Source organism: Camarhynchus parvulus, chromosome 5 (genome assembly GCF_901933205.1).
Source record: "Camarhynchus parvulus chromosome 5, STF_HiC, whole genome shotgun sequence".
Taxonomy (NCBI): Eukaryota; Metazoa; Chordata; class Aves; order Passeriformes; family Thraupidae; genus Camarhynchus; species Camarhynchus parvulus.
Genome location: NC_044575.1, coordinates 4403786 through 4429787, shown reverse-complemented (window position 1 = coordinate 4429787; position 26002 = coordinate 4403786). Strand labels below are relative to the sequence as shown.

Here is a 26002-nt window from a genome sequence, read left to right as displayed (position 1 = left end):
ATCCCCCACGGCTGTCTGTGCAACTGCAGGATCAAAGGTGATAAAAGAACCAGACACTGAGCCATCACTTACTATCACGTTATCAAACAAGCAGCTAGAACAGCTCTGGCTGTAACTCATTGCCTATTTAAGCTCAGACAGGACAATTACAGCAGAAAGAGTAAAGTATGTCAGCACACCACAGAAAGTGTTGGCTGACAATAAATCTGGCCAGAAAAATATGGCAAGAAACGGTATGAAAGTCAAATGAGTGTCAGGATGAGTCAAAAAGCTAAAGACAAATTTATTCCAAGCTCACTGCTTCTTTAGTGACTCACAAGGAGATTAAACAACACAAATTGAGAATTCCATTAATTTAATGACAGTAAGATTTTATTTCCTTAAGTCTTCTATTTTCTGCAGAATTTGCATCTTGGGAAAACAAATTAAACTTATTTGTAATTAAGTTTTAAAACAATTAAAACATTTCCATGTTGAGTATTCTTTAGGTTAAAATTAATTTGTCTGTAAACTAGTACAGATCCAATTATAAGAATTATCATCATCAGATTTCAGATTTTATCCACTGAGATAAGTAAGAAGAGTTCACACTTCAGAATTATTGCTTCAGGCAGCCTTAGAAAAATTATTCCTTTTTATATTCAATTCACATATGTAGTAGTCATAGAATGTGAATAGAAATAGATGTCAAAAAGAGATTTTTTTTCTGGAATAAATATATCAAACCTCAGTTGTGACATACAATCCACAAAGAATGAGATCTGGAGTCAAGAACTTACAACAAGATAATTAAATTTCTCGTAATTACCAAGGTAAGTACATACAAAAAAGGACTGGATGTAAGCCTAAGCAGTGACATGCAGTGAAAATCTGAACAATAAACAGCTCATCTCACATGATCGGCTTCAAAAATTTGCAAGATTTCAGATAAGGCTATTTTGGTGGGGGCTTTTTCCTGTCTGAATTTATCTCTGTCCTGGTTCCAGACAAGACAGGGTTGATCTCTGCAGTAGCCAGGAGGGGCATGGCCAGGACAGGAGGTTGTCCTGCAGCACCTCACTCTGACGCAGGGCTGCTGGGGTCCAGAGGTAGCAGTCAGGTTTTGTTGTTCCCTGTGAAATGATCACCTCTTCCCTGTACCCTGTGTCATTACTATTATTGCTGTTACTGTTTATTTTCTTATGTCCTTGCTGATGCCAATAAACCGTTCTTACCTCAACCCATGATCTTTTTACCTTTTGTACCTCCAGTTCTCTCCATCCCACCCATGGAAGTGAGAGATGTGGTTTCAGAGAGAGCACCACATGCAGCAGTATCACTCCTAAGCCACAACAAGCTGGTATTGATCACTCTTTTAGGACACAGTTTCAAACAGCAGCCTCAGCTGTCACTCTGAAGAAGTACATTGTTCCTTATCTTTACAAAAAAACTTTTTAGTCAACCTTCCTGAAAGCTGTGGGCCCTGTCCATCTTGTATGGCACACTGTGACTGCCTGCTCCCAGCATTATTGAAGAGGCATTTATTTTTGTACCCTTTGCTGTCAAGCATGTCATCTGTTTATGTACAGGCATCGTGTCATTCACAGGCAGTTGATCAACTGCAAATTCCCATTCCAAAAAAAGTTGTAAAAATCTTTCCGCTGACATTCAATGGCCCACATCACCATACGGGTGAAACCCAAAAAAAAAGCCCTAAACAAACCAACAAACGAAAAAATCAAACACTTACTGAATGCAGAAAAGTGCAGTTATCAAAAGCTCATACACACTTGCACTTTCTGGCCTTCTCACCACAAAAGAGAGATAGAAAAGCTGGGAGAGATCAGCCATGGACCGTGAGGATAAATAATAGACTGGAGCTTCTCACAGGAGGAAAGGCTGGAGAGGAAAAGGCTCAGAGGGACCCTACAGACACACATAGATCCCCAGAGGGAGGGTGCCAAGACAGGAGCAGGGTCCCCGGGCACAAAGTGAACCACAGCAGGGCCCATGTGAGCATCAGGAAACACTCCTGCAGTGTGGGGCTGCTGGGCAGTCTCCATCCTTGGGGACACTCAACATCTGGATGTGGTCCTGGGCAGCTGGCTCCAGGTAACCCTGCTCGAGCAGGATAGTTGGACAAGATGACCTCCAGAGTTCCCTTCCAGCCTGAACTGTTCCATGATTGTTAGAAATACCTCTGTGCTCCTTTTGTCGTTGTAGATTCATCTAAAGAGTGTTTGCGGGCAGGATTCCAGCTGGGAATGGTTGTTCATGAATAACATCTGTGCTTATGGTTAAGAGGATGTGCATCATAAATATTTTTAGTCTGGATTAGTTTTGAAAAATTAAAAAAAGGTCTCTCTGCCTGATAAAGAAAGTCTTTGATCTAGCTGGATCCATCAGCAGTATTATTTTTTTTTAGATGGAAAAATCAATACAAGTTAAAAGCCTCTTAAGTTTGGATCAGTACTATGCAAAGAATAAGGAACCTATCGTCAAATAAAAATTGAAATGTGAAATTTCAATTTAATCTTTTTGACATTACTCCACTTACAAATATATCCTCCTTTACAGACACAAAGATTTTTAAGTTATCTTTATCAACACTATTACATTGACAGTAGATGTGTACCCTCCACTGTATTCCTACATGAATCAGCAGCTTTGGAAACTTGATGTCAGCTTTTCAAGTCTGGAAAATTAAACCATATTAAATTTTGTATGGTCCTCCCCTATGACAAAGTCCCTCCTTTTGTCATACAACACCTTGTCCACACAGGACAGAAAACAATGACACAGCCACAGTTTGACTCATCACAATCCATCCTTCATCCAGGGAGCATTCCTACCTGAGGCAGCAGACAAGTAGGCCAGATTTAGGAGGTCATGCTGAAGACATATTGAATGAACCTCCTGCACAGAGACACATCAGCCCACAGAAACAGATGCAAGCACCCTCTTAAAAACTCTCCCCAGGCCAGAGATTTAATATTTTTTGAAGCACAGTTGTGGACAGAACTTCAGATTGTTGGGGTTTTTCTGAAGGCACGCATCAAATGATTTTTTAATGGCGTAACATTCACAGATGCCATTTTGAATATTTATCAATACTGTCAATTAAGATGCAAATACCAACTGCAATGTTACTGTAATTAACATTGCCATATCATTTTCTTTTTAACAATAAGCAAAATACAAAAGCTGTTTTCATTATTTTACTCATTCCTAATGACAGATATTTGATGGTTGGTATTTGCTTTTAATCTTCCTGAATGTATTATCACACTTCTAATGATGAACATAACACTCTTATTTATAGCACAGAGATGTTCCACAGACATAATTCAGATCACCCTCTCTGGTTTCACTCTAACTTGAAAATACTCCTGTTCTCATTTTATACATGTACTTCCACTCTCAAATAAGCATTCTATGCCATATTATAAATGACTGTCATCTTAGTCTGCCCTCCCAGCAACAACCTTGCCCGCGTTTTTGTACAGGCAGTGCTGAGCACCCCATACAGCTCAACAGGAACAATAGCAAATTCTGCATAACAAGCTGTTTTCACAACATCTGCAAGCAGCTATTGTCCATTTCCATTAGTGAACAGAAAATTGCTACTCTGCACACTGAGCTCTAAGCACAACAATAACCAGATCACTGTAATCTTTCCCAATGCACACTCACCAACACCCCTGAACAGATCTAACATGATCTCCATTCACCTGTGCTCTTAAATACTGACTGCCATAGCCCAAATGTCATGAATTTGCCAAAAAAGAATTCAGTCCATTTCAATATTCTGTAATTTACCTCAATTATTAGAAGAGCTATATATAGTCTGAACAACACTAGGAAAAATATAGAGTATCTCACACAATGTAACAAGAAGGTTGCTTCAAATTTTTGCAATTTGGCTGAAATAAGTAATTTGCCCAAGAGGCTGTCACTTTTTTCTAAAGCTCATCAAAAGCAGAGATAAGAAAAAACATTCTTCCAAATCATTTTGCCCATATTTCTCTTATCCTGCAAGGGTCATGTTCTTGTCTTGTTTTCGTATTTGTGGCTTTCAGTGACTTCAAGGTCACCTTTTTCGAGACAACAGATGTCACATTTGCATGAAGGAAGCCTAAAGAAATGCACTAACTTTTCACTGTCACTTCTGAACACCACAGATACATTTAAAAACAGGAAAGGTTTATACAACTGAAACTTACTCGACATTCCCTGCAGCTCTTGGTTAACACTCGTTGACCTTCTGCTAGCACTTTGCCTCCATAGATACACTTTGCTGTAATTCAAGAGGAGGAGGGAGATTAAAAATTCATTAAATCAGTGTTTAAGCAACAAATAAATGCAAGGTATAATGAAGAAGTAAAACCAGTATACACATACACTGAAAAAATATCAATACATTAAAAACACGATTCATTTTGCTTTCATCAGAAGTCAGTATCACATAGAATTACAAACAAAGTAACAAACAATAAATTCATTTTAAGAGAAAGTAGCCTCATTAGCCAAACTAAAGAGAGGGAATAGGAGCATAAACCGTATGTCTTGGACTAAATAACCTATCATTCAATAGAAAATGTTTTCACTACCAACATCACGTAGAGTAGTTACAGTATTTGTGTTACTAGAGGTCCTCACGACTCACTTCAAGAACTGGAGACATTTATTAGCATCCAGTTCATCACAAGAATAATGTAAGCACAGATTTCAAATAAGCCTTCACATTTTTTGTGGGCCCAAAGGTGAACTCTTCAACTTACTGGAGGACTGCACGAACAGACTGGATGAAGTGAATGACTACTGAATCAACAAACTGCAAAAATCTATTTCAGGAAAATATTCTTCAGGCACATGTGAAATATGTAGGACTTTCCCAGGAAACTGAGAACTCCTACTGCAAAACTCTTGCCTGAAGTTTTGACCCTTCTGCCAAAGATAAGTGGCTCCACAAATGATCCACCAGACTGGAACATTCTTCACTCACTTCACGGCAAAGTCACCCGGCTTGGGACTCCTGCCACCATGAAGAAGGCACCAGGCATCAGGGCCACAGCAGCAAACAGCTTGGTCAATTATGACCAGAATTATCACAGTCCCCATGCAACTACATGTCTAAATTCCAATTGCAGGGAAGGACAGTAAATCCATCAATTAAAGAGAGCAGCTGGACTGTTACGATCTCACACAAATCAAGTAACCGCCATAAAAGCGCCCTGCATTACAAAGCAGATCGATGTTAAACACTGATAAAATAACTTTCTGCTGTGCTATTTCAGCTCTTTCTGTACTTGGCCACTAAAAGTCTGACCCGTGACCCTGAAAGGAAAGCTAAAAGGTGTGAATCCTGTGCTGCAACTGAGCAGTGCTTTAAGGTTTTGAGAGTCAAGGCACTTGCACAGTGCAAGTGTTCAGAGCAGTCTGTTCTCAAAACACACACTCTATCTAGGACTGTTTTACCTGAATCTCCCTCCTGAGTGCCCAGGGGGGAAATTCAGGTAAATTTCCTGGGTAAACCCCCAGGCAGGGGAAGCACTCACAGGTGCAAGTGTGTCCCCCTTACAGGTGATGCCAACAGCTCCATAGCAGCAACTGCCATAGCCAGATTGATTCCCAAATTTTAAGCAGAAGAGACTGCTAGATCAATCTTCATGAACCTTCAGACATAAATTTGCTTCTAATGACTCTTTGTGAAAATGCTCATTTCTTTAAAAAAAAATGATTTACAATTTTCATGCTAACTCACTTTTCATCATCACTAAAGCATTTAAAAAGAGGTGTCTTCCTTTTGGCATCCTAGTTTTCTTTGGTTTTCAAAAGCTGCCCTAGTTTTTATGCCTTACTTGTTGTGATCTCACTTCTGAAGAAAACTTCAGATGAGGAAGCTTTGTTTAAATTAGGAATCCCAGTAACTATTTTTAGGAGAATTTGAAATAGAGACATTTCCTTCTTTCTGTCTGCTTTCCTGACATGACTGCTTTTTACAAAAGAATGGACACACTGGAAAGCAAGTTAATGTACAAATCAGAAAAATTATATCTAAAAATTATAGTCTTTTGCCAAATATTATTTGAAATGCTAACACAAGGTGGCAGGGATCAAAACTGAACTGCCTAAACCCCTTAACATATCAGACATTAGAGCTTTGCTCATTAACCCTTAGCTAAGACGGGAAAGTGTTCAATAACCCAGCCATTCAATAATCCCTAGAGACAGCAAATTACAACTGATGGTTCTATCAGAGCTAAATAGAAAAAGCACAGAGAAAATAACACCTGCAGTGCAGCTCTTTGGAAAACCTCTGCAATTACTACTATCTACCTAGAGGTGACCAACTGTGGTCCTAGCACATCATTTTGTCAAGGAGCTGGCATTTACAATCAATTTCAATCAACTTCCACACGTCTCTTCCCATTGACTGACACGCTGAGCTCTTGTCAGAATAACGAGTCAAGTTTGTGCCAATCACTGACAAAAGGCAAGTTTGATTGTTCATCTTCCCATTACAAATAACAGGAACAGTTCACTCATGAGGGTATACACTGAATCTACAATTTGGTGCCTCACAATTTCTTTGTGTCAGATTTTGACTCTTGCGCATACATCCAGTTTCATGAAAGAACTTCCTAGACCTTCAGTGTTACAAATAAAAATATTTTGAGACAAATAATACAGGCCAGCATGGCCACTTTACCACCCAAGTACTCTGTTCATGAACACCTTTTAGTATGCAGAATATTCATGCTGACACACAGCCCAGAGAAATGAGATTACATGAGAAACAAGAGCAAGTGCAAGATCACAGCTAAAGGATATTTGTGTACAGAACTAACGAATTCAATGACTGAAGAAGGGTGACAGAATGCTAAAAAAGTGTTATTATTTTCCTAATAAATCCTAAAATAATTCAACATCTCTGTCCTAATAAATTATTGAAAAGCTCATGCATGAAGTTTACTCATCTTCCAGAACAGATCAGGGGAAAGCGAATTTGTGCTTCTCAAGGTACGGCTGGCATTAGTATACAGCTAAAATTTTCATACATAAATTGCCTTTGTTCCTTGCACTACTATTAAAGTAACAAATATTGAATATTCCTTCCGTGAATGTTACTTAACAGCTTTCATTCCCAGTAAAAGGAACTGAAAGCTGATAATAACACCAATCACAAAATGTACTTAGCTTTTCTTTCTTCTCATTAATTTATTTGGAAATTAATTACAGCAAACTACGGCTCCACACAGGGATATTAAGCCAGGGTCTGATATACTGTCATGTTTATTTTAAAGAACAGCCTTTTAACTTGAAATAAAAGACAGGCAAAAAGATAACAGCTTGGTTGGTTACTCATCACAAAAGAAAGTTCAGACCATAGGCTCGATGCTCCTCAACACATCAAGAGGAGATACCAACTGGAGCCAAGTCAGCCTTCCCAACCCCCAACAGGATGAATCATTTTACACTAACAATAGGTAAAAATAGTACTTCAGAAACTTGCAAGGCTTGTTCATTTCTCAGCAATTGTTCATTTTCTTCCTAAATCACGTTTGCCACTATGACTCACATTACCTGAACTATCAGGAGCTCTGAAAACCATCCCAAAACGTGCCTGGTGGCAGGACAAGAAGGCAAAGCAGCCAGGTGTGTGTGCTGTACTCACCCTTGCACACCTTGCAGCACTGAGTGTCCACATGCACGGGCAGAGCATCGGGGGGACACTCCAGAGGGGGACAGGACATCCTCCTGCACTCCACAGCTCCACCCTGAGCAAAGGGGGCAGGACAGAAATCAGCTGCATTTTATACACACCACCAAGAACTATTTCAGTAAATGGAAACACCATTCTGGATTACAAACCTTTCCTTCAAGCAAACAGATTTAATCCCACCCAACTGCAAAATGAATCAAAGTGCAGCTGAAGGTGAACTGCCTTCAGTATTTTGATACATATTACTGATTTTGCCCCCAAACCCATACATCAATTGGAAAACATAAGTCAAGAACATAAGCCCTACTTTCGGTATGCTGTTCCAATCATCTCTGGGTTTTTTAACAATCAGGCTTCTATTTTCCTGAGCAAACAAAGGCTCTCTTCAGATATTTATCAAATAATTTCAAAGATACAAGTTTTGCATACTAATCCTCTTTCTGTCCCTGGTATTTTTCAGTCTGATAAATGCTGAAAACGAATCTGCAAGTTGTTACCATGCAAGATGCAACTAAGCATCTATGAATACTATTAAGATAACACCTCCTTTTTGAAAAAGCTACTGCAGTGAAAACAATTCCAAAGCAAACGCAGACAATGCCACTCCTTCACCCCAAAACCACAAAGTCCTCACAGCTATAATTAGAACAAGTAAGAAAGCATTGTCAAGGGAAGGCAGATTTTATGTATGAAGCTTACAAATAATAATGTCAAAATTTTATTTGTTTTACCATTTCCCTCTCTATTGTCCATGCTGCCACTAGACCCATACTAAAAACACAGGAATTCTCAGATGAACATTATGTATTCAAAGGCCATTTTCACATTTTCATTAGATCCTATCCTTCAAACTCTCCGGACATTCTTACTTTGCATGTGCAATTCCTGCAGTGATCATCTTCAACCCATGAGTCTTTGTCTCTGTAGATCAATCCATTTACTTGACAAGTCTTCTCACAATGACAGTCTTCCAATTGACTCAGCCTTGTTTCTGCATAATTTAACTATAAATGAAAGTAACTTGATGAGACTTCTGCAATTCAAACACATGATTTAAAAAAGCAAACACCAGTACACTTATTTTTAGCAAAACCAACTTTAACCACAACCTGTGAAACACTGAACCAGGAAATCAGCAGGTAAGAACTAACCCTACTCCTCAGATTTTGATGGAGTTAGTACATGGTCACCCCACACTATGATCAATGGAGAAACCATGCTCCTGGAGCAAACCCTGGGCTTGTGGTTAGCTCTGAACACTCCTTGTTGTTACAACAGAAATACAAGCTTAATATTGAGCAGTAAATATGTGCATTCCTTCCCTGTCCATACAAATACTGAAAGACGACAGGCCTCTGTTCAAAAATATTTTTTTCTGGCAAAATAAATACAAGAAATTAAAAAAAAAAAAATCAAAACTTACAGGGAAAATTTTGTGATTCGTGAAAGTATTCCTGGCTGTATAAACCCATGATGTAAGTAAACCAGATTGCCCAGTCCATAAATGAAGTCAAGTGCTTGATTTTTCTTGATTTAATCAAAGCCAAGCTTGAACCTTTTTGACTTCCAGCAAGGAAAGACTCAGTAGAAATTTCTGTGCTGGAAGTCTCCATGTAACAAACACATCTGAATACAAAGCACACCCTAGTGGAGGCTCATAATTCACCAAAAGAAGTTATATTCCACTCCAAGAAGTGCAGGAGATGCCCAGACTGATTTCAGTAGGTTGTTAAAGCCACATGAATTACTTTAGCCATTATATTTAGAGGAACTAAAAGTACCCTAGCCCAGTGGGGAATGCTGCAATGTAGCACAACCCTTTTCTCCTGCAGCAAATTAACATTTTAGCCAGACTGTAACACCCTGACATAGAGTGGATCTCTATTTAAGGGCACAAAATTAAATCAACTGAACATATCTAATGGAGAGATTCAGAATTCATTCAAATTATGACAAAAATAAAATAAGCTTTACAAGCTAGGATTTATTGGATTTATTAGTCTTTAAAAGCAGTATCTTCACAAAGCACAGGTAGGAAGAGGAGGTAAGGGTGGTCAGCTTGCTACAAGTCGTGATCAAATGCTCCTTTCATAGCCCTCTGTGACAATCTGCCATAGCCAGGGCTCTGCTGGACCACTCACATGGGCCCTGTGTCCCATCTTGAGCCCACCAGACTCAGGAGAGGAACAGCCCAAGCAGGAGGGTGTGGTGTTTGCTGGGGTCCCCAGGACAAGGTGAGAGATGAGAATCTGATTCCACGTTCTCAGAAGGCTGATTATTCTATTCTATTCTATTCTATTCTATTCTATTCTATTCTATTCTATTCTATTCTATTCTATTCTATTCTATTCTATTCTATTCTATTCTATTCTATTCTATTCTATTCCATTCCATTCCATTCCATTCCATTCCATTCCATTCCACTACATTATACTACATTATACTATACTAAAACTATACTAAAGAAAGAGAAAGGATACATCAGAAGGCTTAACAAGAATGAATAATAAAAAGTCGTGACTGACTTAGAGCCTCACCACAGCTGGACCATGATTGGTCATAAATTAAAAGCAATTCTCATGGAACCAATCAAACATCCACCTGTTGGTAAACAATGTCCAAGCCACATTGCAAAGCAGCAAACACAGGAGCAGCAATCAGATAATTATTGTTTTCATTCCTCCCTGAGGCTTCTCAGCTTCCCAGGAGAAAATCCTGGGCAAAGAGGATTTTTCAGAAAATATCATGGTGACAGGAGGGAGCCTCCCTTTCCTGCTTGCACAGCTACTAAAATTATTGGAGCCTGAAACCAGTAGCTGGATTTTTCCTTCCCAGCTCTGAGTCTCCATAATTTTAATTTCTATAAACTACACATACACATTCATGGCAAACAACACTCGCTCCTCTGTTCAATGCTGTGATACAGCTGTTACCAAACAGAGACTGAGAGAGAAGCTGAAATTGCATACAGTGGAGCCTAAAAGCAACAACGAGACACCAAGACACTTTTCCAAACCATGGTGTCCATGCTCTGCACCTCCTGGTGCAGGATCAGGAGCTAGGGATGCTGCCCATGAGCAAGCCTGTTGTAGTGTGTTTTCTTTATCTGGCATTCTCTGAGCACCTGCCAGGCCACACAGCATCTCTGCAGGCAGCCCTTCAAAGCCTTGACATGCATCATCCCCACAAAATGTACCTGTGTCTACATTAGTCACTCTTGCCTGTTGTGGTCAGGACTTCAAAGGCAGACACAAACCTCCAGACTCCCTATTTTTAACTTGCATTTTTCTACCAAGTTAATTTCCTTTCCTGTAGCATGCATTTTGCCTGGACAACAGGAAACGACTGCAAGAAAACAGTCAGTGGACTGCTGTTACAGAAAAGGAATTTGCAATGAAGGATTATGCCAGCACCACTTTATGAAAGCGCAGAGTCTTTGCAGTACAAATACTGTGTTATTTGCTTCCCCTCATAAAGTACTAGCAAGCAAAAATATAATTAACATCAGAGAAAGCAAGTTACTCAGTACACTGCATAATTGGAACTTGCTCATACCACCAGCAGGGCTCAAAATAATTGCCTCTCTTTCATAGTACAAGCAGAAAACTGAACTAAAAGCTTCACATTTTTCATTTGGATCCAGCCTGTCCAAAGCACATCAGTTGAGTAAGAGGATTGCCAGCATAATGCACTCACTCTCCAAAAAAAGCAGTTTCCCCTTTCCTGTGGGGAAGGGAAAGAGCATTTGAAGTATCATGAAGCATTAAAAAGTACCATTTTTTTACACAAGCAGCACTGCTAGGCAAATCCTGGTTTGGAAATTCCTATAGTAACTACACTGGGAGTAAGGGCATTTGCAGGTTGGTTGCATCTGCACTTAAATCTAAGTAAGCAACATGTGAGTGCTGTTTCAAAAGAGACAATTAACATCCCTCTACCACAAACAGATTGTTCATCAACAGTAACCTCAAATAGTGTTCAGATTCTCCCTTTAACACAGATCAGGGGTTTGGTCACCTCTAAAACACAGTTTCCTACTCCAAAACTTCAGCACGGCCTTGCTGAACGGCCTTGGCTTAACACTGAGGTTGCCTGTGTATTGTAGGAGCAGAACCTAAAGAAAACTTCCAACATTTCAAACAAACAAAGAAAAAAATCCCCAACATTATAGATTCCCATTCACCCTATTCATGATCCAAAGCTGGGGGGGAAAGGAAGAAAGAAAAAAACCACAAACCCAAGCACACACCCCATCACCTGGAGCTGATGAAAACTGATAAAAACATTGATAAAATCCATTGATCAAAGGTGCTATCAAGGGCAGCACAGTCAGCAGGCTCACAGGCATTTTCATTTTGGGGCCTCATTTCAATTCCCAGCAAGGAGACTACACCATTCACAGGGCTTCCCACAAGAAAACATTCCCCCTCTGACAGCTTCACATGGTGAGGAAATTGCTGAGGGGTTTCACTCTTTTGTTTCTGCATTTATCCCTCAACATGAAAAGGGAAATCAAGCTAAGGCTTCTTACAAAAACATCAGACTCTGGGTATTTTGTCACTACCTGACAAATAATAAAGCAGACAACAGAAACATTATTGAGCTTAAGAAACAACCATGGTGCTATGTTCATAAGACTACTGCAGACAGCAAGAAAAAATATTGGCTCTACTATGAAAATTTAGAATCATTTTCATGGTATAAGAAATGGCGTCTAGAATAAATACTTTCATCTTTGTCTTATGGAAGGAAAGGAAGGAAAGGGACAACTAAAACAAAGCTTAGGTACCTACTTTTGCAGTCATTTTTGCCAGGAGTTCTTGCAAATCCATGATTCCTTGCACCAGACTTAAGAAATCACTGCAGGTTGGGCATGCTCAATAGAGAAAGATTAAAAAGAACAGAAAAGAAGGAAAGACACAATAACCCATAAATAAACAACAATCTATCATACTAGATTTATCTGAACATAAAATGCAATCTGTTTATACAGAATTCTTGCCTTCTGGAAGTCAGCACATGCAAAAATAACAAGCCTGAAAGTATTATTTTTAAAGCAGAGAAACAATCTGTATGAAAAATCTAAACTAGAGACAATAAAAAGATTGCTACTTACTGCGATTCAGATTAGGACACTGTGTTATATATCCATTAGGGATAAAGATGATTTTCACATCTTGAATAACACCCTTTGCAAAAGAAAAGTGGTAATACAGATTACAAACATTCACTTCAATCTGTACAACCTCTTTCACAAGTCATTTCTTCAGTGGATACAAAAGAAATTACCAGCTTACTCTACTGAAGGTGAACAAAACAGAACTCCTCCTATGTCTCTGTGTGCTTGGAACATTACAGTGATAACACTGCTTTCTCTTTTGTAATCACCAAATATAAGCTGCTTAAACCCTTTAAGTGGGGTGAGCCTGCCGAAAAAAGCGGTGCAATAATATCCATCGCTCAAGCCAATGACACACTTTTCCAAAAGACAAAATAAAACACAGCAAAACTCTTTTATCTTTTATCTTTTTTTTTTTTTTTAACCAAGTAAGACTGTGAAATCAAACACTGAAAAGACAAGCACCTGGTGCCAGATGTAAGTTCACACTTGGTTCCATGAAGCCCCCCCAGCTCTGTATCTCAGCAGGCAGTGGGGTAACGGTGCCACCAGGCAGAATCCAGCCCAGGCAGGCAGAGATGCCCTGGGCAGCACTGGCAGCAGGGCACTGCAGCTTCTCTGGGGCTCCTGAACCAAAGCAGGCCTGACAGCAGGACCTAAAGGTCAGTGCCTGCCCTGCAAGGACAGCCCCAGGGGAGGCAGCAGATGCCCAGTGCCCCTGCACACCTGGGCCCTGAAGCACCCCAGACTCTTCAGACAGTGCAGAAAATGCTGATGCTTGGGTTTGTTCTCTTCAGCTCAGGATGAAGCATTTGCTGCATCTGTGGCTGTGCAATGCTCTTACCTCACAGGATCCACTGCTTTAATAATGTCATGGCCACTAAGGGACAGGAGCAAGGGAAATCAAGGGACCTCTAGTGCTGACATTTGCACCTCCCCTGACTGCTAATCACATGTTGTGACACAGCTCTACCTCCTCACAGACAGAAAAATTTCTTTACAATGAAAAGAAATTTATCATGGCAGCAGTTATTGTCTAATTAAATTACTGATTTGCCAGACTGTGCTTTAATTTTCAGTTAAATTGCAATAGGGTGAATTTTGCAGGGCAAGGACATCGTCACTTGCTCACATGTCACCCATATGCCACATGCACTCACATGCCACCCATAAATAGAGGCCTCAAACAGTCCTTAAAGCCTGGCAAGTCACATTTACATGCTCATCTGTTAAAAGAGCAGAATGTAATCAGCAAGCACTGTTTCCTGCTTACTGTCTCATTATCAAATATTAACTGAAAATATTAACAGAGATAATCAGATCACCCTGTCTTTCTTGCAGCAGTATATACATTTATTAACCTTTTCACTTATGAGAATAATTAAACCATAAGTAATACTTATTGACTGGAAATGGAACATCCTGAAAGCCATTTTACACACTTTCTGTCAGCAGTCATCAGTGAGAAATTAGAAGGTGAGGCATAAAAATATACTTCAACACTTAAGCCTCTGCAGTGAAAAGCTCAGCCAAGAGTAAATGAGATTACAGAGTTCCACCACACCATATTGCCTAGCTAATGAGACACCCTCCAGAAAGAAGTGATTTTTTTCTTCAGCCTTTTTTTTTTTAGGTTCATCTTCAAATGTGTTTGTTGCATCAGAGTCACATTGCTCAACTGTCTTTTGGACAGATTTGCATTTAGACATAGCCTGAAGAGGAAACACAACTATTTTATGTGTCTTAATTTCTGGCTACACGAAAGCATATTACCATGTAATAACATATGAATATGAACTTCACTAACACAGATGACTTCTAGGTCCATATAACATCTGAAAATGAATTATTATGATCAAACATAGAAGTAAACTTTCCAAGGGCAGAAATTTTGCTGATGTATTTTTTTAATAGAAAGACTTCATTGTAGGCAAACACTTATTACAGCCATAATTATTGCAACAAATATGAAAAAACTCTGGTTATTCCTGCTTCAGCATTAGGTCTAGGCTGCCAAGAGCATGGATTTGGTCTTAACAGTGTGATGTCATTGGTCAAAATCTTTCCAGTTTTTCCCTTCCCAAGCAGACATGACCTTTATGTTATCAATAAAAACATTTGGCTAATGACATTCCAAGCTTCAGCTCAGCATCAGGACCTGCTAGCTTGAAGAGCCTTCCTCTGGTGCAGGCAGATTCCCAGCTACACGATGAAATTCAGGTTCTGCAGCACTAAAAATCAAGCCCATCCCATGAGGACATAATGCAAAAAGCCCAGTGAATTGCACTTCTCAGATATCTACCACATGGAACAGTCCTCCTGCATTCTGTGAAAAGGCTCATCTATTCCATGAGCTCCCCACTTGTGTGTTTTCATTTCCTCCATTGCCTTTCATCCTGTTTAAAACCCACTTCTCCCACAGAGATAACATCATCCACACAGCTGTGCAAGTTGCACTGGCCAGGGCTGGGAAGGCTCTACATGGTGGCACCAGCAGATGTGCCTGAAACTCCTGTGCCCTGGCAAAGCCATGCCAGCAGCCCAGATCCCCACTCCATCAGCATCCTGCTGCTCTTATATATTTATATATTTATATATTTATATATTTATATATTTATATATTTATATATTTATATATTTATATATTTATACTTACATTTTATCTTTTTATATATAAAATTGTATATATTATTTTTATATAGAAATTTTTATATTTATAAAATTATATATATGTACATAAAATTATATATAAAATTATATATTTATATATAATTATATATATAATTATAGTCATATGACTATATCAATTATACACACAATACTGTGCAATAAAAACACCAATATGCTTCTCAGGCACCTCCTATACAATCCCCAGGCACAAGCAGGATCAATAGAGGCTGCTCTAGTAGTTATGAAAACTACTGTCTAGCAACATAAATCACCTTCTCACCAAGGCATTAATAAGCTCATTTTTGCACTAGCTCTTTGGAGGGACCCTTAGGGGGGAGGGTTCTCCTCAGCAATAAAACAAATTTTGCAGATAATTCTGATCCTGCTAGCAATCAGATCCATCCTAGAGAGTGTTCCATAGATATCTGGCATCAATCTTTTTCTCCCTTTGGTTGCATTTTCTTCAGCTTCCTAACCTGATGATAATGGCTATCATCAGCCCTTAGCCCTGGAACAAACCCTGGGTTTGCCTGGCTGTCCTTGCTCTGTCCAGCACAGGGTTAATTTTTGCAGTAGCCAGGAAAGAGCATGGCTGGGACATGGGAATTATTCTACAGCACTCACACCACTGCAGGAGGCCGGGGAAAAACTCTTTTCCATGGAGGAAGAGTTCCTTATGCTCAAGAAAATGTGGAGGAAGGAGCCATCCAGTACCATCTATTATCAGGAATGTGTAAATAATTTATTCTCCTGTATCTTTTGTTAATTACATTGTTGCTGTTACTGTTCATTTTCTTATCTCATTGCTCTTTCCAGTAAATTGTTCTTATCTACCCATCATCTTCACCTTTTGTGCCTCTAATTCCGAACTCCATTCCACCACAGTGGGAAGGGGGAAGGAAAGGAGGAGTGAGAGAGAGCAAGGTGTGATTTGAGAGAGTCTTGGTGAGGGGTACTGAATCGGGAGGAACCATTCATAAACTACAACAGCCTTAATTTTCTATACCCCCTTATTCTATAACACTTATGTCCCACCTGGATCCTACACCTTCCAACCACACAGACATATACACAACCACAGGTATCACTTCCATAGTCCATGGCCATCCCTCCAAGGTGTCTGTTGAGTTCATTCAGTCCATGGCTGTGGGTTCTACCCACCCTAGGTGTCTCCCAGGACAGGAGGGCTGCTGTGCTGCTGGCTGGCTGCTGCCCCAGGAGCTCAGATTGGTGTGTGAGGAGCAGCCCATACTCACTGCCCATGGCAGCCGTGGCACACAGGGACAGTGCCATGCAGCAGCCAATATTATATGTACAGTTCAACAGTACAGACTGTTCTTATCCAAAAATCAAATCCCTTTGTGGTACACATTGTGTTTCCCTGTCTCTCTGCATTACCCACCAAGTGGACCCAGGTCCTTGAGCAAAAACAGTTCTTTGGAGGGGTTTGCCTTTGCTTGAGTTGCTCCAGTCTGGAGTCACCACCAGCATTCTTCTCGCAAGTACTGTCACTTCATCGGAGTCCTGTAGTTGTCCAGGAGCGAACTCCCAAAACTCTGGAGCAGAGAATTTCTCTAAATACCAGCCCAATTTCTCCCACATTCCACAACACTCATGATTATTCCCCCTCTCTGAATGACACTCCTAGAAATCTCTGTCCTGACTCTAAACACGGTACTGTAGGACCATACTGAGAAAACATGGCAGACACAGCAACAAGAACATGCTTTCCTTAACATCCAAATGAAATTACAAATTCTCAAAAGCTGTTTTAACAGGCCTGAAGGAGGAAAAGGGGGTGAAAAGCTGTGGAAAGCCATCCCCCTCCCCTGCTTTAGCCCACAGACTAGATATGATTATTAATGGACTCCCCACAGAAGAACCCGAGGTAAGGGTAGGAGAACAACACTGAACATCCAAAATAACTCTCACTGCCCTTGATGTTACCAAGGGCAATGAGATATCAAGATGTGATATCAAGCAGATATCACACAGGTCAGCAACAAAGTAATCTGATCCCTCTCCCCCACTGCAGACCCTTGAGAGGGGCACACAAGGGATCAAACACAGGTTAGGCATCACATCCCCATGGACAAGCCAGGCAACATCATGGCCAGTGCTCCACACCTCATACCACAGATGCTTACAGCAAATAAGTCATCCACCAGCTCTGACTCTTGTTATTCCCATCCTTCCTGCCACACTTTAGCCACCAGTCCTGGTTTGGGAATGGCACTGCCCAGTTCAGGGTCCCCACCGAGGCTCTCTCAAACCCCAGGCTGTTCCCTCTCCATCCCCCTTTCCTCTAGCCCTCCCTGCTGTGGCAGGATGGAGTTGAGAACTGGAGGCACAAAAGGTGAAGATCACAGGTATAGATAGGCACAATTTACTGGAAAGAGTGGTGAGGTAAGGAAATGAACAGTATCAAGATCAACAGCAAAAGGTACAAAAAAAAATTATTCACGCAACGAGCTTGCTTTTCCTTTTTTTTTTTTTTTACACACATTTTCATGGCTCCAACACACATACAAAAATGCTAATTCTTTTTTAATGCTCTTATTTCCCTGCAGATCTCTGTTTACATTAAGGAAAATATATCTAATTTTTTATATGCTAAAACAGTGAAACAAATTGCTCTGGAAAAGAAAGGGAAATCCTGCTGAGCATATAAATATATGGAAAGAGATGTGTACTCTTTACAAACTGGCAAAATCCCAAGTTTTTGCAACGAGAAACGTAAAAAAAGTAAGATTTCTGGAACTCTCAAGCAGGATAAAAAAACCACAACCAATTATATTTCTGCCCTGAAGAAAGTTAGTAAAATATTCAAGCAAACATAAAGCAAAGTAAGGCACTTGTCGGCTTTCATTATGATCAATAAAAATGGTCAGCTCATTAGCATATCATTAGCTACCCTGCTGTTTCCAAAGTGTTAGCACGTAGAAATATTAATTTACAAACATATAATATCCCAGAGTTCTGAGGCTCTGACTGCCTGCATAAAATAAGAATTTAAGACAGGGACTCCAATATAACTTCTTCCTTTTCTGATGTAGCTATAAACATATGTTTACCATCTGTGGAATAGTGGGAAGCAGCTGAGGTAAAAAACCAACAGCTGTAGGATAAAATAATACTATCAATTTCACTTCACACTGACAGCTCAGCTGCCGGAGGATGAAATGCACTGTAGGTTCAGAGCAACCCTCAGACTAACATTTAAGTCAAAAGTTGGCTTTTACCTCTGTTTCACAACTAAAATTGCTAGCTCCTATGCTGAAACAAGCTCGGCCTAATTGTCCTAGCTTGTTGGAAATCTGGGGACATCCTCAGAAAAGAGGCAAATTGTAAAATTGTCTCAGGAGCTGAGAGCTTCACATGGAAACTGAGCGGGTGGTAAATCACCTTGGCAACAAATCCATGCCCAGATTGAGGATAGGCAGATTGGCCTCTTGCTGCTCTGTGGACTCCTTTCACAATCAACACTCATACTGTGCCTTGTTAGCCAAAACTGGAATAAATATCAGAAACTTGCACCTGGTAAACAAGCTGTTTACAAACTGCCCACAGTTCCTACCAAATTTCATGCATATCATGTTTCATGAACCTAAGCCCACTGATTGGAAGTACCTTGTTGACTATTATTAATTTCCTCTCTCACATGCCATTTCATATCTGCTTACCTTAAAGAAACCATGTTTCCTGTTTCTCTGTCCAAGCCATAAATTGCTTTCAGGTGTCAAATTCGTTTCTGGGGGATCAATGACACGTTCATAAATCCTGTAGAGGGAAGACATTGCATTTACTTGAATTTTCTCTTTCCTCTGAAAACTTCCTTGATAAAATCAGGTAACAATAAAAGATGAAAAAGAGAACCAAAAATAAAACATCTAAAAACTTTCATTAAACACAGTATTTGTCACTGATTGTGGTGAAGAAAGTATATTACAACTTTAAAATTAAAACAAAAAAATAAAATCACAGATATATGAAGACTCCATAAAATTGAAACTCTCCTTGTGCAGCTGTGCAGCGCTAGACTAAAGAAATAACAGCACCAGAATCCACCACAGTAGGGTAAAAAAAAATCAAATAGGACCATCTTAATCTAGGGATGTCTTTTAAAATCTACCCTAGAGAAAAAGTGCAATCACACACAAGATCCAACCAAATCCAACAACCCCTTGAGGCTTTCAGACTGGTTAGAATTTTGAACAGACTTCACAAAAGAACTTTATGCCACTCCACTCCCTTTTTTTTCCCCCTCTACATCTGTGTTGTTCCTCCTTGCACATGGAACTTTCTCCCCTTGTTACTGCATTTCCTCAGGCTGGGTGCTCACGTGTGGTGGCTTTTCTGCACATCCACCTTGTGTCTGTCACCAGCACAGGTCTGGCACAGAATGGAACCTCTTTATGCATGCCTGGTGTCTAACAGTGACAGCAAGTAATATGAAGTCCATAACAACCTTTATGTACTGCATAAACTTGGACATGACTGCAGCAATCTGCACACCAAATTTCTAAAATTAACTGATGAATAAATTGCTGTAACACAATTTTTAAATCCACAAAGTATTTGGAGTTCTAAACAGGTTTTGTTTGGGGTTTTGTTTATTTTTAGAAAAGCCATAATGAAGTTTCCATAACAACTTTTCCAGGAACACAGACCACTACAATGAGATCACCGTTCCAGAACATGAAAAATTCAAGGCCAGAGTTACTGATCCTGGGTTCTCACATTGCTATGTCACATCAGAGGGAGCCATGAACTTCCTGCTTCACAACAAAAATAGCATGCTTAATAAGAATTATGGAGGAGATGAGGAAATTATTTCTATTACTGTCCAGTTTACAGGGAGAATGCATTGCTCTGCAATCACAGCAGTGTGACAGCCAAGAGAAGAGACTCTGAGTCTGCCAAAACCCCTAGCTTAAAGAGGTGAAATTATCTGTGGTCAAATTGTGTTTCTTTCCTTAAAGCTATGGCTTTAAAACAAACCTGAAAAACAGCCACCAAAGAAAACCAGAAGTGTCGCTATAGGACACGAAAGAACACAAGCGCACACCACTGTTCTCAAGGTGAAGAAAAGAGGGAAGTTTATTTTCTGACTCCAACATTTATAGTTTTCCAAGAGTGACAGTGGATTGGAGGGTGACAGTGCCACCTCTCCAATGACACTGGACAGACCAACAGTCCATCAACTCTCTCCTCCTCCATAAAGGAATGCAAAACAATGAGTTATTTACAGAAAGCGTGTGTGAGAAAGTTCATTACAAGAAGGTAAACATCAGAAGGCTTAGAAAAACGTAAAAAATCAGGGCGACACAGAAGTCGATCAAGTGAACTTCTCTTCACAATTACACTCCACGTGTTTCTGCCAGAGGCTCACCAAGTGTAATCAGTGATTTTTCATGTTGCAAGTTGCCATGGGTATTGGGTTTGTACTGACTACAAGGGTGGCTTCTGAGAGAAGCTGCTAGAAACATCCCCCATGTCCGGCAGAGCCAGTGCCAGCTGGCTCCAGGATGGATCCGGCGCTGGCCAAGGCTGAGTCCATCATTGGTGGTGGCAGCACCTTTGGAATAACCCTTTGAGAAGGGAGCAAAGTCACTGAGCAACAGCAATTCCATGCAGGGAGAGGGCTGAGAACACGTGAGAGGAGCAGCTCTGCAGACAGCCAGCTCAGGGCAGGAGGAGGGAGAGGGGATGCTCCAGCACAGGAGCAGAGATTCTATGGGGAGGCAGGTGCCCCCCTGGAGGTCCATTCCCCATCCCCTCTGTGCCATCTGTGGGCACGAGGCTGAGGAACATCAGGAGTGAAATAAGCACAGTGCCGCAGACATCTTTTATGGAAAATCCTTTCCTTAGGATTTTTCTTCCTGAGAAGCTGAGAGGCCTCAGGAACAAAATGTAAACATTGATTATCTGCTGCTGTGGAATGCAACAGGTGGATCTGTGATTGGTCCATGTTGGATGTTTGTAATTAATGGCCAATCACTGCCCAGCTGGCTCGGACAGAGAGCTGAGCCACAAACTTTTGTTATCATTCCTTTCTATTCTTAGCCAGCCTTCTGATGAAACCTTTTCTTCTATTCTTTTAGTATAGTTTTAATGTAATATATATCATAAAACAATAAATCAAGCCTTCTGAAACATGGAGTCAGCTCCTCATCTCTTCCCCAATCCGAAAACCCGTGTGAACACCATCACAGCACAGGGAGAAGAGAAGAGTGGGTGGAAGGTATTTGGTTTTACTTCTCATTGCCTTACTGTGATTTAACTGAACAAATTAAACTCATTTTCCTGTTCTGCCCTCAGCTGTAAAGGGTGAGTGATCTCTTCCTGCCCGAATCCAGACCCACAAGCCTTCCATTATCTTCTTTTCTCCCTTGTCCAGTTGAGCAAGGCAGTAATGGAGTGGCTTTGTTGGGCACCTGGTGTCCCAGTGTCAACTCCACCATATCACACTACTGGAAAATTCATTTATTTCCAGAGGCCTAGAATAACATCCCAGTATTGAAAAACTTCTAGAAAGATCTACAAAGTTATGTTAAAGTACAGAGTCCTGTATCCCACCCACTTTTGCTTATCCAAAAAAGGAGGAAACCATTTCTCAAGATGAAATAGAAGCAATATATAACAAAACCAAAGTCTAGCACTACTTTTTTTTTTTAAGAAACAACAAGAAACATCTCAAACATAAGAACAAAAAATATGAAAATTACAGCTGAAGAATGTGAGTACAGGAGTCAGACTTCTTGTAATATTCATAATTTCATTGCTGAAGTTTATTATAATTATCATCACCCCTAACTCATCACATTTCATGCATATGATGCATTCAGAGCTCTAGGAAAATTCTATCTCTAGTATTTAATTAGGTCTATCTATAAAATTACCATGCTGAGCTGTTTTACCGGCCCAAACAGCAGAACAAGCTGATATTCTTTTAAAGCAGGTTTTGAGAATTACAGGATTTTTGCATGCACTGTCCCTATCAATAATTTAAAGTATAAGTAGAAGCTTTCTGTCATACCTCATGCAAAATTGAACTACACAAATGCAAAACTGCAGCAAAATACTGAATGAGAAACAAAGAATTGACATGGTCCTTGAGCATGAACTCCTTGAGAGCATGTGCACTGAACTGCTCTATTATATGAGGAATTTATCTTTATATATATAGCATAGCTTTATTCATGATTTTGGTTAATAATGCCCCCACAGGAAAATTCCTCATCTCCTGAAAAGGCTAAACAATATCCAATAAATAACTTCATTTCTCCTATTATATAAAATCCCAGTGCTGACCAGATTCAAAAACACTACTTATTGAAGAATATTTGATTTTTATTCACCTGGCCTAGTTAAAGTTGATAAAAGAACTCCACAAGATCTATCTGCAATTGCATATAAAAAAAATCAAAACCTGACACTGTTCTATGACAGTTCAACAATTGCAAGTTAGGAAGACAAATCAGAGACAGGCTAATGCGGCTTATCTTGTCCTTTCTGATGATTTAACTCTCTTTCAGCTGATGTGGACAGGCTGTAGTCACCTTCTTTCCAGTCTCTTCACAAAGAGCCATCCTTAAGACACAAAAGCTCAAGATTCCCCATATTCCTCTACTGTTCTACTCTAATTCAAATTGCATTTCTGAAACAGGCATTTACCTTAAATCAAGGGGTTCATCGAGGTTAGTTTGTACCTTATTCCACATCTGTCAACAAGGCTGGTTTGTTTCCCTCAGATCTGCCTATGAAGTAACAGGCTTAGGTGTCAAAAGAGAGCATGAGATGCAGATCAGTCCTTGATTATCTTTTTTATGCCAAAAGATGTTTTGGTTGACACCATCTGATTTACAAACTATGTCAATTTACTTTATTATTGTATACTGTTAAACATCATCAGAAAAAAAAGCCTGGCAAGTATACAAACAACATATTGCTACTCTCCTGTAAGCCTCTCTATACTCTTGGGAAATGAAAAGGTGGAAAAGCACATCAGTTTAAAAAAAAATTAAAACAAAGAAACCCCAAACAAACAAAATATCCACATTAAGCTTCTACATCACTCACTTTCCCTTACTTGCCTTTCTGGGCTGAGGTGTGCCACCTTCTTTGGTTTTTTACCCATGTGACCAATATTCTGTATTTGGCATGTGAATAGCTGAATTATACACTTCAGCTTATGAAGTGCTGGTCTAGAGCTCCTTGGAGACCAGTTTCCAGCACATTTGGCTTCGATGCCAACACACAGAAATGCACAATACACTTCACAAGAAAAGGAACGCTCAGAAAGAAGACTCAGGGGAGCTGTGGTCACTAAAACTGCTGCAGACTGAAGAGCTCCTCCAACATGAGGAGACCCAGGTCTCTAGGTTAATGGAAGCTCTACTACAAACTCCAGGCTTCCAGATTTATGATTGCTGCAGTCACTTTCCAAGAGAAAGCTTGATTTGCCCTTACTTTACACCAACATATTTCAAAGAAGTTAAACTATAAAACCAGGGTAATAGAACAATGAACCAATCCTACTGTCTTGAAATGTTCATGCTCAGAATACATTCAGTAACCACTGATCCATTTAGCAAAATACAGTAAGAAATACACCTCTTAATACACCTGTTAATCACCAAATACCCAACTATTCTTGTGTTTTCTATCTATATCTCTACGCTGTCTGCATGCTTTGATTTATTAAGTATTCTTGTGCAATCATCAGAACCACCTCTCTCAAGGACACATTTCAAACATGCATCTCTGCCATAATGAAGAAAATATGCAGAAAATATAGACTCTATTAAGTAATCAGTGTATTCCTGAAAGGAGACATATTTAAATATTTGCATCCTAATACACACACACACACACACACATCTTGCTCTGCATAGACGGAGAACTTCTCTAGAAATCAAGCTCTGTTGGACAAGGAGACAACTCCCTTCCATGTACTCAATATGTAGCAATAAATGATGATAAATAAAACAAAACAAAACAAAAAATAAAATACCTTTCAGGCTTACCCCTCCAGATTAATCAATATAAATTAACTCAATATAAATTATTTTTAGCATCTTTGTAATGTGTAAATATACAATGGTAAAATGGTATAAATCTAATATAGAATGGTGGAACAGGAAAATACCCTCATTCTATACAGGAGTAGACTTAAACACAAACAGATTAACCAACATCACAAAGACAGTGTCTCTGCCCAAGATCTAAGCCTTTAGACTGGGCATGACTGAAGCTGAACTGCCTCTCATACTGGGTCCCACTCCCTCTGGAAAAAACATGATATAGAATTGTCTCTTGCAGTGAAGATGCTTTCTTACACACAACTTTTATAAGCATTTTATTTCCACTTTTGTGGAGGTGCAGCTCTACATCATACATACAGTATTTGCCATGCCAGATGCATTTTTGAAACTGCTGACGTATTTAGCAGAACATGAAAATAAACTTTGAAAATAAACTAAATGTCTGCTCACATTAGGATACATCAGCCAACATGGACTGATCAGGAGGCACCACAGCCTAAAATTCTGAACCATAAAATAGACTGCAACTCAGCAGCCACTACAGACCAGCACACCAAATCATGTTATTTTCAAATTCTTCTGTGTCTAAAATACAGTGGGTTACTAAAATAGGAACATTCCTTTATCTCAGTTGGTTAGAGCATGGTGCTAAACAACACCGAAGTTGAGGGCTTGATCTTCACACAGGCCATTCATTAAAGAGCTGGACTCTGGTCCTTGTGAGTCCCTCCCAACTCAGAATATTCTCTGAAATTTGTGAACACACACAGCCCTGAACTGCAATAAACAGGCTCTAAACAGAGATTTAGACTGTGAGGGTATAAAAGCCATGGGGATCCTTTGTTTGGGATCCCTCCTCGAGAGGGAAGCTCTAAATTTCCATGTAGAGAACAGGTGTTGAATTCATCACACCCAATTTTAAATGTCTCAAAAGTTCATACCTACAGTGGAGCTAGTCCTCTAGACTCATTTAATGAAGAGACATAAGTGTTTCTAGGGTGTGATTCATCTTACAGTAAATTATTCACTCTCTAAAGGCCCCTCCAACAGCTGCACAGGAGCCTTTCCTGACATCAGGGTGAATCATCAAAACAGATTTTTGCAATTCAAAGCCTGATGCTCAAAAATTACACTCTCCTGCAACTATTCATTACCCTGTATACATCCATCTGGATCTTCAGATCCTTTAAATACACTGAAGGGCATAGAAAAGTTCTGTTCACGGCAGTCTTTGAGAGAAGCACCCTCAACTTGTGTAAAGAAAGGCAGAGAAGGAAGTTCCCTGTGTTTTGCATCAATCTTTTCCCTAATCCAATTTGCAGAGGTGTGGACCACCTTTGACCCTTGCTATCATCCCCAGCTGAGCCTGCAAAAACACAGTACACCTCTGAAATAGCAAATGAGGCCTCCTAACACAGCCCATTGGATAAAAATAACCGGCTGCTTCAAAAAGTTTCTCCA

General features: G+C 39.8%; 1 protein-coding gene across 1 annotated transcript in view; it reads right to left on the bottom strand.

Moving 5' to 3' along the window:
• The window catches only part of NELL1 (neural EGFL like 1), a 303342-nt gene that overhangs the window by 223764 nt on the left and 53576 nt on the right, over positions 1-26002 (bottom strand). The window contains 6 exon segments of the mRNA XM_030948530.1: positions 4203-4276; positions 7658-7760; positions 8575-8709; positions 12499-12581; positions 12822-12894; positions 19178-19274. Coding sequence (XP_030804390.1) covers positions 4203-4276; positions 7658-7760; positions 8575-8709; positions 12499-12581; positions 12822-12894; positions 19178-19274 — 565 coding nt within the window.